Source organism: Ammospiza caudacuta, chromosome 1, assembly GCF_027887145.1.
Source record: "Ammospiza caudacuta isolate bAmmCau1 chromosome 1, bAmmCau1.pri, whole genome shotgun sequence".
Taxonomy (NCBI): domain Eukaryota; kingdom Metazoa; phylum Chordata; class Aves; order Passeriformes; family Passerellidae; genus Ammospiza; species Ammospiza caudacuta.
Genome location: NC_080593.1, coordinates 71,927,239 through 71,940,782, shown reverse-complemented (window position 1 = coordinate 71,940,782; position 13,544 = coordinate 71,927,239). Strand labels below are relative to the sequence as shown.

Here is a 13,544-nt window from a genome sequence, read left to right as displayed (position 1 = left end):
TACATGACGCACGTATGTGTCGGGCTGTCTCTGACAGAAGCGGCTCCTGGCAGGCCCGGCGGGGTTCGGTGTGCCCGGCCCGGCCCGGCCCGGCCCGGCGGGCGCTGTCTCCTCTCGCGGCTGTCGCCGGCCGGGCAGGGGCAGGGACGCGGCCCAGCGGCCTCGGCCGCGCTGGGGCTGCGCGGGGCGGGCGGGGCCCGGGGCAGCTCCGCGCTGTCCCCGCCCGCGGGGCATCCTGCGGGAATGGGGCGGTGTCGGGGCAAAGGCGGCAATGTTTGCTGGGCTGCCGAAAGCGCGGCGCTTCTCGGGCTGCGAGGGGTGCGGGCTGCGAAGGGTTTGGGTGCGGGGCTCGCACGGGCGGAGCAAGGAAGGGGAAGGAAAGCGAAAGCGGCACCGGCGCCTTGCTTTAGATGTTGGCTCGGGAGGTGCCGGTGGTGTCTTAGCACAGAGCTTGCTAAAAGACCATTGCAGAGCTGCTGTGCCGATTGCGTGTTTGCCGGAGAGAGCTGGCAGTGACACCCGGAATTGCTGTGGGAGAGCAGTTCAGGAAATCCCGTAATTCTGATGAAAACTCCTCCCCCCATTTGGGCGGGTATAAAAGGAAGCAGCAAATCTGCCCGTTCTGCTTCAAGAAGTGTGGGGAGAGCTGCTGTGTGAGTGAAATGTGTGGGGATGCGGGGTGTGTCAGTCAGAAGAGCTTAAACGTGGATTTGCCAGCATAAATCCTTCCAAATTCCAGTTATAATGCAATGAATTTTTTTTTATATGTAGTGCCACAAACTTGGAGCGATAAGCGAAGTTGTTGGTAATGTGCAGAGCAAATATCCTGTTTTAATGTGATTTATATTTACTTAGTATGGTTGGAGATTTCAGTTTGTTTGGCATTTCTTCTTGTGCTTTTTTTCGGTTTGTTTGTGGGGGTTTTTTTCTTATTTTTCAGTAAAGAATGTTTAAGTGACAATGAAATTCTTGCAAGTTTTCTTGCTTTTAGGCAAAGTCCTTCTGCTGACTTCTCCCAGCCTGGCTGGCAGGTTTAAAACCCAGCGTGCAGGCACAGGAGCCAGCTGCAGGTACCACTGAAGGTCTGCAGACTTAGAAAAGGTAAGAGTTGGTAATTCTGCTGTTCTGATGACTAACTTTGGCTCTGGTGCTCCAATAAATGGAAATTATTTGCTATGTGTAGTCACGAGAAACTTCCTTCTGTATGTCCTGATGAAAATGCTATTGTGCCTGATCACCACAAAAGAAGTCACAAAAAGTGTAGGTATGGGATTGAAATTTAGAAGTAGCCTCTAAATTAGTAAAATAACTCAAATCTGTAGTATGGATTTTCAGGTGCTTGTGGCACCACATCAGTCTCCAGTGAGCTGATAATTTTCCAGTCTTTGCTGCCTAGTTTATGCTGGGAAGTGTAGAAGGTAGAAATAACTGATTTGTATTCAAATAAATTTGAAGCATTCTGTGTTTGATGTCCCAGGCTTGGAAGCATGGAAAGCCTCTGTGCAGCAAACAGCACTTTTGCTGTGGACCTGTTAAGAAGGCTGTGTGAGAAGAACAGTGGGCAGAATGTGTTCTTTTCACCATTTAGTATTTCTTCTGCTTTGTCCATGGTTTTGCTGGGTTCAAGAGGTAGTACTGAAGCCCAGATTCGTAAGGTAGGTCAAAATAAAGTCACTGGATTGCATTTGATGGGATCATTTGAGGAAGAGATGTGTCTTCCAGTCTGTGACATGTCCTTGTGCTAAACTGTGATTGTCACTGTGGTGTGAGAGAGCAGAGCTCTTCCTCTGGGGGGGTGTGTGTATACAGAACCTGTTTTCTTTGACTTTTTAGTGTGAGCTTTGTTCAGTAACAAATGAAGAAGTTTCTGGATTTAGTGTGTGCAGTTTTCTTTGTGGTTTTTAAGAGTGATCCTCTATAATATGTAACTAGAATGTTCCTGGATTTGTGTTTATTGATCAGTAGGTGGCTACATAAATTATTTTCTTTTCCTTCCTTGCTTGGGTTTATTATCAGATGATACATGTTCTGAAAAGGAAGCCAGGCATATAAAAAATATATTAAAAATCCGACTGTCTATATTTGAACTGGAAACTGCAATTTGATTAATTCCTTTTTAAAAATGTGCTCAGGTAGCAATTATCAATTGGCTTGTGTTTTATGCAGGATGTAACAATATTAAACGCAGGACCAGTCCTTTTGGTTTGGATGTTTGCTTCCTTTGCAAAGTGGGACTGAAGTATAACCTCAGATCTTGTTTCCATGTACTTTATAAAAATTTCTCCAAAACCTGTGCTGTTGCTGTAGTTATAGATGCTCAAAATCCATGGAGACAGTCTGAGCTACCAACTCTAGTTGTCCTTGCTTGGGCAGGGCTTTGTAGCAGATTGTCCCCACAGGTCCCTTCCAGACTGAGCCATTCTGTGATCCTGTAGTGCTTGCCTTGAGGGAAGGAAAATCAGGACTCCTGACTCTGCTGCTCCCCAATTTATGACTTGTGCAAGCCCTGCAGATGCTGTCTTTGTGCAGGTGCTTTGTCTGAAGAATGCCCAGGATGCTCACAATGGGTATGAGTTCCTTGTCTCTGAAATTAATGATCCAAACACCAAATACATCCTGAGAACTGCGAACCGGCTCTATGGAGAAAAGACCTTTGAGTTTCTTCCAGTAAGTAGCCATTAAATTCGTGGCATTTCTTAGGATAATGTACTTAGTGCCTCTATCCTCTGAAGGTCAAGGCAGTCTTCGGGGTTTGCCTGACAGATTTTCTGTGCTGAGAGCCAGGAGTGCAATAGATTCTACCAGAGCCCAGTGTCTGAAATTGGTGGAGAATCTCCTTTAAATAATTTGCGTTCTGCGTGGACAAGTGATGCTAAGCAGGGTAAAATCCATCCGTCTTTCATCTTGACGGTGCTGTGATGCATTCATCAGTTTCGATGTGTGAGAAGTGATTGATGTATTTCTTAGCAAAAGTCTTATAAAGTAATTCATAAAATTATATGTCATCTTCATGAAGTAGAAAATAAAAACATGACCCCCCCCCCAATCCTTGTGAATGAAGGGTAGAAGTTTGTAGTACAGTGCATAAACTGTAACAATATTGATTCCTTGCTCAAAGAAGTAGTATAAATCCTTGTAGGAACATGTCAGCCTGAACTTGAATGGCTCTGTATGAAGCTGGGGAAGGAAAGCTGGCTGATTTCCTTGGAGGATGCAAGAATCATCTGTGTCTGAAGGAGAGTAAATCTCTTGCTGAAAATGTGTTGTGACTGTCCCTGTTAGTCATTTATAGAGTCCAGTCAGAAATCCTACCATGCTGGCCTGGAACAGATGGACTTCCTGCATGCTTGGGAGGATTCCAGGAAACAAATCAATGGCTGGGTGGAGGAAAGGACTGAAGGTGAGTGCTTTTCCAAGTTGTGTTTAATGGATGCCATTGTCTGGGTAAACACCTAGTTCAGGATATAGGATTGTGAATTCAAACAACTCAAATAGTGAGATATTGCTGTGCCTGGTACATAATTCTCTTGTCTGTTGTGTATTAAATGGTGACTTGAGACTATCTTGGAGAATAATTAGATCCGTGTCAACATTTTAATTATTGTGTGTTTTTTTCTTTGTGTCATAAAGGTAAAATTCAGAACCTGTTGGCAGAGGGGACTCTTGATTCCCTGACCAGGCTTGTGTTGGTGAATGCCATCTATTTCAAAGGCAACTGGGGAAAGCCTTTCAGGAAAGCGAGTACCAGAGAGTGGCCATTCCAAATTAATAAGGTATGATGGGCTAAAATGCTGACAATGCCCTGTTAGGTGGATGTTGTCTGAAATGACCACCTTTAAGAAGAAATGAGATCTTTTAATCAGGGTTCCCTTGGATAGGCTCTGTGAGATTCCTTATTCCCCCTCCCTTTCACAGGAAGTTTCTCTTTGCTGAGTTTCTCTGAACTTTTACATCATTATAGAACCTTTCATGTAGCACAAAGAGAGGTGTGAAAGTTTGTGCATTTAAATCTTCTTCAGTCAGAACTTCCCTGCAACTTTTCTGCCCCTGAGCCAATCCATGTGAAATGGAAAACAAATTTCCTCTGAAGACCTGTGTTCTCTGCAGCCTTGTTTTTAGAAGTAGATCAGTGCTCCTGAGGAGGACGTGGCCCCTGGCATGGGCAGGCCGTGGCTGCCCCTCAGGATTCCTTGCAGCCCTGGGTTGGCCTCCAGGAGTCAGGAACAAGACCTGGTAATGTGCCTTCCTTAACTCACCTGCTTGAAGCAGCCATTGTGGAAAATGGAAGATCTCCTGCCTGTCTGGAAACTGTCTCTCAGTGTGCAGTGGTGAAATGAATCCAGGAATATTTGAAAGGGCTGATATAACTTCTCAATAAGGGAATGTTGCTGCTTCCCCCAAGAGTACCTCCAACAGCATTTCAGAGACTGCTGGAATGACTCAGTTCCTGCCACCTTGGTCTCTTCCTATAGGAATGTGTTGAAAAAGCTGGCAGGAGAATCCAGAAACACTCTTGCATTTTCTATTCCCTGCAGCTGTGCAAGCTTAGAACCAACTTTCAAGATGCATCACCAAAAGGATGTAGGGCTGATGAATAATCTGCTTTTGAGTTGTGGTGGAATATCATGCACTGTATGCACCTCATGCTCTCCAAATGGCAGTGATAGGGCTACCCTCTGTGGTGTGTGATCAGTTCCATTTGGTCAAATCCTAAAAGGCCATGAGTGACTTGCTGCCTGCTTTGTAGTGTGAGACCAGCAGAGAAGCTCAGCACTAACTGTTGGCATCTTTTGATTTCTAGAACGAGACCAAACCTGTGCAGATGATGTTCAAGCAGGCAAATTTTAACATGACCTACATTGGAGACTTGCAGACCAAAATCCTGGAGCTGCCCTATGTGGGAAATGAGCTGAGCATGATCATCCTGCTCCCTGATGCAATCCAGGATGGCTCCACAGGCTTGGAAAGAGTAAGTAGTTGAGCTGAGTGCAAAGAGAGGCTGAATCCTTCCAGGGAAGAAAGTCTGAATTGCACAGAGACCTGCAGTTGAGTTCCAGAGCAATTGTGTCCCTGGTGCTCCAGGCCAGCAGAAATGTCCCTCTCCTCGCTGTCCCCAAAGGGACAGCCCCTGCCATGTCAGTGCTGCTCAGGCTGTGTGCTGCTCCCTTAGGCAGAGGCTCTGGAAGCAGAGCTGGCCCTGCTCAGGGGCAGAGGTCAGCTGTGGTTGTGGGGAAGGCACAGTGTGGTGATGATGGAATGTGGAGAGGGGATTTTGGGTGGGCTCTTTGGAAGTGCTGTGGCTTGTCCTGTAGGTGTTGTGTGCTGAGCAGCTGGCAGGTGGTGTGTGGCTCACTGGCTGGCAAGAGGCTCAGAGGAAAGGGCAGGATCTCTTTTGTGCTGAGGGTAGCATACGAGTTTGGGCTCTTCGGAACTCTGGACCAGGAGATTATTACCAAGGCTTCTTGAGTCATTTATTCCCCAGTTAAAATCTAAAAGAAAAACCCCAGAGTCTTCATGCATAACAAAGGGAGAACCCCCATGAATGTTATGTGCTATGTGAATAAACATACAGAAATCACTACTTTGGCTATGTAATATGGTCTCAATTCTCATTGTAAATAAGTAAATTTGGAATTTTTCTTCAGCTGGAAAGAGAACTTACACTTGAGAAGCTGATGGGTTGGATCTGTCCAGAAATGATGAATTCTACAGAGGTGAAGGTGTATTTACCCAGATTTAAACTGGAAGAAAATTATGATCTGAAACCTATTTTAAGAAGCATGGGAATGCCTGATGCATTTGATTTGGGGAAGGCAGACTTCTCAGGAATCTCACCTGGTAATGAGCTGGTGCTCTCTGAAGTGGTTCACAAATCCTTTGTGGAAGTCAATGAAGAAGGCACTGAAGCAGCTGCTGCCACAGCTATTCGAATGTGTGCGTGTTCTGGTGCAATAATGTCCACTCCAAAATTCATTGCTGATCATCCCTTCCTCTTTTTAATCCGGCACAACAAAACTTGCAGCATTTTGTTCTGTGGCAGATTTTGCTGTCCCTAAGGAGGAGATGTCTTGGCAGCATAGGTGCCTTCAGACAATAAATTTATGTTTCCCTAGAACAAGGTGACTCATTCTGCACTAATTGTTTCTTTCAGCTGTGCCTGATCTTCTTCTGTAGTCTGGATCTTAGGCTTGGCAGGAATAACAGATCTGCTTAGACAAACAGAGCAAGTGCCATGTCCAACCCCTCCTGTCCCTGTGTGCTGAGGTCTCCAGGTTCTTGCTGACACAAGAACCATCCCACTTGCTCTGTGAGCGCTTTTTCTGTGCTTGAGTTCACTTGTGGTGTCAGCAGGCAGAGTCAGGCAGTGAGAGCCCATGGGATTGTTACCTTTGCTTGTGACAAGGCTGGAGCACATTTGCAGCTGCCCTTGCCTTTTACCTTCCAGTCTCCTGCACTGAGTGCCTTGATACATTGCCTGGAGCTGAAAGGAGTTTTTGGCAGCCTGTTCCAGGTATTGCTGAACATCCTGCATAGATGGTGGCTTTTGGCTAACAGCTGGAGCCGCACTTAGGCAAGAGTGGGAATGAAAGTGGGCTGTAATCAGAGCTGTCCCTGGGTGGTATTTGAGGTGAATACCTTTTTTACATCACCCCAGGACACTTGGGTTTATTCCCTGTCCCCTGGTTTTGGTTATTTAAGAAAGAGTGAAAAAAAGAGCACATGGTGCCTATGGAATATTTGAAGAAGAAAGCCTTAATTTCAAATTTTTTTTCTGCTACTGTTCTATGTTTATCCTACTAATATTCTCTGAGACCCCGTAGTTTACCTGTATAGTACCAAAGACAGGGATGTAACCGCTTTCCTTACACCGGGATGTATGTTGTGGGTCCTGTTGCTGGAATAATAAAAGAAGTGTGAGCTCTGCATGGGTCTGTTTGTCCTTTTCCCGTTGTACATGACGCACGTATGTGTCGGGCTGTCTCTGACAGAAGCGGCTCCTGGCAGGCCCGGCGGGGTTCGGTGTGCCCGGCCCGGCCCGGCCCGGCCCGGCGGGCGCTGTCTCCTCTCGCGGCTGTCGCCGGCCGGGCAGGGGCAGGGACGCGGCCCAGCGGCCTCGGCCGCGCTGGGGCTGCGCGGGGCGGGCGGGGCCCGGGGCAGCTCCGCGCTGTCCCCGCCCGCGGGGCATCCTGCGGGAATGGGGCGGTGTCGGGGCAAAGGCGGCAATGTTTGCTGGGCTGCCGAAAGCGCGGCGCTTCTCGGGCTGCGAGGGGTGCGGGCTGCGAAGGGTTTGGGTGCGGGACTCGCACGGGCGGTGCAAGGAAGGGGAAGGAAAGCGAAAGCGGCACCGGCGCCTTGCTTTAGATGTTGGCTCGGGAGGTGCCGGTGGTGTCTTAGCACAGAGCTTGCTAAAAGACCATTGCAGAGCTGCCGTGCCGATTGCGTGTTTGCCGGAGAGAGCTGGCAGTGATACCAGGAATTTCTGTGGGAGGGCAGTGAAGGAAATCCCGTAATTCTGATGAAAACTCCTCCCCAGATTTGGGTGGGTATGAAAGGAAGCAGCAAATCTGCCAGTTCTGCTTCAAGAAGTGTGGGGAGAGCTGCTGTGTGAGTGAAATGTGTGGGGATGCGGGTCTGTGAGTCTGAAGAATTTAAACGTGAATTTGCCGGCACAAATCGTTCCAATATCCAGTTATAATGCAACGTATTTTCATTTTATATATAGTTCGTTAACATATCCATAGAGTGATAAAAACGGTTGTAGGGGAAGAAGTATCCTTTTGTATTGTGATTGAGATATGCTTGGTATGGTGGGGGATTTTAGTTTTTTTGGGGTTCCTATTCTGGTTCTTTTCAGTCTGATTGATGTGGGGCTTCTGTTTCTTGTTTTTCGGTAAAGAATGTTTTTGTGACAAATTCTTGCTCGTTCTTTTGCTTTTAGGCAAAGTCCTTCTGCTGACTCCTGCCAGCCTGGTTGGCAGATTTGAATCTCTCTGTGCACACGTAGAAGCAAGCTGCAGAGACCACAGAAGGTCTGGAGACTTAGAGAAGGTAAGAGTTGGTAATTCTGCTGGTCTGCTGTCGAACGCTGGCTCTGGGGGAGTCATGAGGAACTTCTTTCAGGAAGTCCTGCAGAAAATGCTGTTGTGCCTGATCATGTCAAAAGATGTCACACTGTGTAGGTATGGGATTGAAATTTAGAAGCAGACACTAAACTGGTAAAATAATTCAAATGTGTGGTATGGGATCTCAGGTGCTTGTGGAACAAAATCAGTCTCCAGTGAGTCGATAATTTTCCAGCCTTTGCTGCCTAGTTTATGCTGGGAAGTGTAGAAGGTATGCAAATAATAAATAACTGATTTGTATTCAAATAAATTTGAAGCATTCTGTGTTTGATGTCCCAGGCTTGGAAGCATGGAAAGCCTCTGTGCAGCAAACAGCACTTTTGCTGTGGACCTGTTAAGAAAGCTGTGTGAGAAGAACAGTGGGCAGAATGTGTTCTTTTCACCATTTAGTATTTCTTCTGCTTTGTCTATGGTTTTGCTGGGTTCAAGAGGTAGCACTGAAGCCCAGATTTGTAAGGTAGGTCAAAATAAAGTCACTGGATTGCATTTGATGGGATCATTTGAGGAAGAGATGTGTCTTCCAGTCTGTGACATGTCCTTGTGCTAAACTGTGATTGTCACTGTGGTGTGAGAGAGCAGAGCTCTTCCTCTGGGGTGTGTGTGTAAAGAGGACCTGTTTTCTTTGGGTTTTTAACGTGAGCTTTGTTAAGTACATAATGAAGAAGTTTCTGGATTTAATATGAGTGAGTTTTTTCTGTCATGTTTGAGACTGATGTTCTTTAATATGTAATTAAAATGTACCTGGAGTTTTTTTTACTTGATCCATAGGTGGCTAAATTTTTTTTTTTCCTTGCTTGCTTGGGCTTATTATCATGTGATACACATTCTGAAAATGAAGCCAAGCACAATAAAATATTTTCAATATCCCACAGTCTATCTTTCAGACTGGTAACTGCATCTTGATTTATTTCTTTTTAAAAAAGTTCTTCAGGTAGCAAATATCTCTTGACTTGTGTGTTATGTAGAAAGTGACAATATTAAGTACAGAACCAGTCCTGTTGGTTTGGATGTTTGCTTCCATTGCAAAGTAGGAGAGGAGTGTAAACTCATATCATGTTTCCATGTACTTTATGAAAATATCTGGGAAATCTATGTTGTTGCTATAGTTTTAGATACTCAAAATCCATCTGGACACATTCTGATCTTCCAGCTCTAGGTGTCCCTGCTTGGGCAGGGCTTTGTAGCAGATTGTCCCCACAGGTCCCTTCCAGACTGAGCCATTCTGTGATCCTGTAGCGCTTGCCTTGGGGGAAGGAAAATCGGGAATGCTGACTCTGCTGCTCCCCAATTTATGACTTGTACAAGCCCTGCAGATGCTGTCTTTGTGCAGGTGCTTTGTCTGAAGAATGCCCAGGATGCTCACAGTGGGTATCAGTCCCTTCTCTCTGAAATTAATGATCCAAACACCAAATACATCCTGAGAACTGCGAACCGGCTCTATGGAGAAAAGACCTTTGAGTTTCTTCCAGTAAGTAGCCATTAAATTTGTGATGATTCTCAGGACAATGCACTTGCTCCCTCTTTCCTCTGGAGATCAAGGCAGGCTTTGGAGTTTTTTTTCCAACAACTCAGGCCTTAGATCCAGGAGTGCAATTGTTTCTACCAGAGCCTGTTGTCTGAATTTGGTGGAGAATCTCCTTTAAATAACACGTGCTTTGAATATGGCAAAGCAGGGTAAAATCCATCAGTGTCTACACTTGAGGGTTCTGTGATGTATTCATCTCTTTGGCTGAGGGACAAGTGGTTAATGTATCCCTTAGCAGAAGTCTCTTAAAGTAATTTATGAAATTAAATGTCATGTCCATGAAGCACAAAATAAAAACAAGAATGCCTGCCCCCCCCCATTCTTCTCAATGAAGGGTAGAAGTTTGTAATACAGTGCATAAGTCATAACAATATTCATTCTTTGTTTAAAGAAGTGGAATAAATCCTAGTAGGAATATGTCAGCCTGAACTTGAATGGCTCTGTATGAAGCTGGGGAAGGAAAGCTGGCTGATTTCCTTGGAGAATGCAAGAATCATCTGTGTCTGATGGAGAGTAAATCTCTTGCTGAAAATCTGTTGTGACTGTCCCTGTTAGTCTTTTATGGAGTCCAGTCAGAAATCCTACCATGCTGGCCTGGAACAGATGGACTTCCTGCATGCTTGGGAGGATTCCAGGAAACAAATCAATGTCTGGGTGGAGGAAAGGACTGAAGGTGAGTGCTTTTCCAAGTTGTGTTTAATGGATGCCATTGTGTGGGTAAACACCTAGTTCAGGATAGAGGATTGTGAATTCAAACACCTCAAATAGTGAGCTGTTGCTGTACCTGATACATAATTCTCTTCTCTGTTGTGTATTAAATTGTGACTTGATACTATCTTGGAGAATAATTAGATCCATGTCAACATTTTAATTATTGTGTGTTTTTTTCTTTGTGTCATAAAGGTAAAATTCAGAACTTGTTAGCAGAGGGGACTCTTGATTCCCTGACCAGGCTTGTGTTGGTGAATGCCATCTATTTCAAAGGCAACTGGGAAGAGCAGTTCAACAAAGAGAGTACCAGAGAGTGGCCATTCCACATTAATAAGGTATGATGGGCTAAAACTGTGACAATGCCCTGTTAGGTGGATGTTATCTGAAATGACCACCTTTAAGAAGAAATGAGAGCTTTCAATCAGGGTTCCCTTGGATAGGCTCTGTGAGATTCCTTATTCCCCCTCCCTTTCCCTGGAGGTCTCTCTTTGCTGACTTTCTCTGAACTTTCACATCATTACTAGAACTTCTGATATAGCACAAAGGCAGATGTGAAAGTTTGTGAATTTCAGTCTTCTTCAGTCAGAGCATCCTTGCTGCATTCCTGCCCCTGAGCCAATCCATGTGAAATGGAAAACAAATTTCCTCTGAAGACCTGTGTTCTCTGCAGCCTTGTTTTAGAAGTAGATCAGTGCTCCTGAGGAGGACGTGGCCCATGGCATGGGCAGGCTGTGGCTGCCCCTCAGGATTCCTTGCAGCCCTGGGTTGGCCTCCAGGAGTCAGGAACAAGACCTGGTAATGTGCCTTCCTTAACTCACCTGCTTGAAGCAGCCATTGTGGAAAATGGAAGATCTCCTGCCTGTCTGGAAACTGTCCCTCCCTGCAGTGGTGAAATGAATCCAGGAATATTTGTAAGGGCTCATATAACTTCTAAATAAGGGAATGTTGCTGCTTCCCCCAAGAGTACCTCCAACAGCATTTCAGAGACTGCTGGAATGACTCAGTTCCTGCCACCTTGGTCTCTTCCTATAGGAATGTGTTGAAAAAGCTGGCAGGAGAATCCAGAAACACTCTTGCATTTTCTATTCCCTGCAGCTCTGCAAGCTTAGAACCAGCTTTCAAGATGCATCACCAAAAGGATGTAGGGCTGATGAATAATCTGCTTTTGAGTTGTGGTGGAATATCATGCACTGTATGCACCTCATGCTCTCCAAAAGGCAGTGATAGGGCTGCCCTCTGTGGTGTGTGATCTGTTCCCTTTGGTCAAATCCTAAAAGGCCATGAGTGACTTGCTGCCTGCTTTGTAGTGTGAGACCAGCAGAGAAGCTCAGCACTAACTGTTGGCATCTCTTGATTTCTAGAACAAGACCAAACCTGTGCAGATGATGTTCAAGGAGGCAAATTGTAACATGACCTACATTGGAGACTTGCAGACCAAAATCCTGGAGCTGCCCTATGTGGGAAATGAGCTGAGCATGATCATCCTGCTCCCTGATGCAATCCAGGATGGCTCCACAGGCTTGGAAAGAGTAAGTAGTTGAGCTGAGTGCAAAGAGAGGCTGAATCCTTCCAGGGAAGAAAGTCTGAATTGCACAGAGACCTGCAGTTGAGTTCCAGCGCAATTGTGTCCCTGGTGCTCCAGGCCAGCAGAAATGTCCCTCTCCTCGCTGTCCCCAAAGGGACAGCCCCTGCCATGTCAGTGCTGCTCAGGCTGTGTGCTGCTCCCTTAGGCAGAGGCTCTGGAAGCAGAGCTGGCCCTGCTCAGGGGCAGAGGTCAGCTGTGGTTGTGGGGAAGGCACAGTGTGGTGATGATGGAATGTGGAGAGGGGATTTTGGGTGGGCTCTTTGGAAGTGCTGTGGCTTGTCCTGTAGGTGTTGTGTGCTGAGCAGCTGGCAGGTGGTGTGTGGCTCACTGGCTGGCAAGAGGCTCAGAGGAAAGGGCAGGATCTCTTGTGCTGAGGGTAGCATACGAGTTTGGGCTCTTTGGCAGTCTTGTCCAGGAGTTTATTACTAAGGTTTTGTGTGCCTTTTATTCCCGAATCAAAAATTCAAACCTCCAGAGTCTTCATGCTTAATCCACAGGAAAAGAAAGATGCATGTTACGTGCTATGTGTGTAAACACACAGAAATCACTACTTTGGCTATGTAATATTGACTCAGTTCTCACTGTAATTAAGTAAATTTCGTTTTTTTCTTCAGCTGGAAAGAGAACTTACACTTGAGAAGCTGATGGGTTGGATCAGTCCTGAAATGATGAATTCTACAGAGGTGAAGGTGTATTTACCCAGATTTAAACTGGAAGAAGATTATGATCTGAAACCTATTTTAAGAAGCATGGGAATGCCTGATGCATTTGAGTCAGGGAAGGCAGACTTTTCAGGAATCTCACCTGGTAATGAGCTGGTGCTCTCTGAAGTGGTTCACAAATCCTTTGTGGAAGTCAATGAAGAAGGCACTGAAGCAGCTGCTGTCACTGGGCTGGTCATGAATTTCTGTGCAATGAGAATTCCAGAATTTACTGCTGATCATCCCTTCCTCTTCTTCATCCGGTACAAGAAAACTTGCAGCATTTTGTTCTGTGGCAGATTTTGCTGTCCCTAAGGAGGAGATATCTTGGCAGCATAGGTGCCCTCGCAGAATAAATTTATATTTCCCTGGAACAGAGTAGCTCCTTTTTGCACTAATTGTATCTTTCAGCTGTGCCTGAAGTTTCATGCTATTTATGTCGGTTTTGGCAGGAATCAGTGAGCTGCTTAGACAAACGGAACAACTGCCATGTCCAACCCCTCCTGTCCCTGTGTGCTGAGGTCTCCAGGTTCTTGCTGACACAAGAACCATCCCACTTGCTCTGTGAGGGCTTTTTCTTTGCTTGAGTTCACTTTTGATACCCAGGAGGGAGAGTCAGGCAGTGAGAGCCCATGGGAGTGAAGTTACTTTTGCTTGTGACAAGGCTGGAGCACATTTGTAGCTGCCCTCGCCTTTTATCTTCTAGACTCATCAATTTAGTGCCTTGGTGCATTGCCTGGAGCTGAAACGAGTTTTTGGCAGCCTGTTCCAGGTTCTAGCTGAGTTTCTTGTGTAGATGTGTGGTTTTGGCTAACAACTGGACCAGCACTTAGTAAAGAACAATTTTGCAGCAGATGTCCTTAGAGGGTGTTTATCGTGAGAACCATCACCACATGAGA

At 45.9% G+C, this 13,544-nt stretch overlaps 1 protein-coding gene across 6 annotated transcripts; it reads left to right on the top strand.

Annotated features, from left to right (window-relative positions):
- Positions 1-234: 234 nt before the first annotated feature.
- Positions 235-13,008, top strand: LOC131556824 (serpin B6-like). Of its 6 annotated transcripts, XM_058803728.1 has the most exons (9): positions 631-653; positions 772-805; positions 992-1,101; positions 1,478-1,655; positions 2,530-2,667; positions 3,283-3,400; positions 3,631-3,773; positions 4,802-4,969; positions 5,646-6,924. In XM_058803728.1, the coding sequence occupies exons 4-9, from the start codon at positions 1,488-1,490 to the stop codon at positions 6,054-6,056; spliced, it is 1,146 nt and encodes a 381-aa protein (XP_058659711.1). In that variant the 5' UTR covers positions 631-653; positions 772-805; positions 992-1,101; positions 1,478-1,487; the 3' UTR covers positions 6,057-6,924. The 6 variants fall into 6 exon arrangements, with proteins under 6 accessions (XP_058659703.1, XP_058659736.1, XP_058659694.1 ...); XM_058803720.1 differs by lacking the exons at positions 631-653; positions 772-805 and adding an exon at positions 235-318; XM_058803753.1 differs by lacking the exons at positions 772-805; positions 2,530-2,667; positions 3,283-3,400; ... (1 more) ...; positions 4,802-4,969; positions 5,646-6,924 and adding exons at positions 9,454-9,591; positions 10,204-10,321; positions 10,552-10,694; positions 11,721-11,888; positions 12,559-13,008 and having other exon boundaries at positions 436-653.
- Positions 13,009-13,544: the final 536 nt, after the last annotated feature.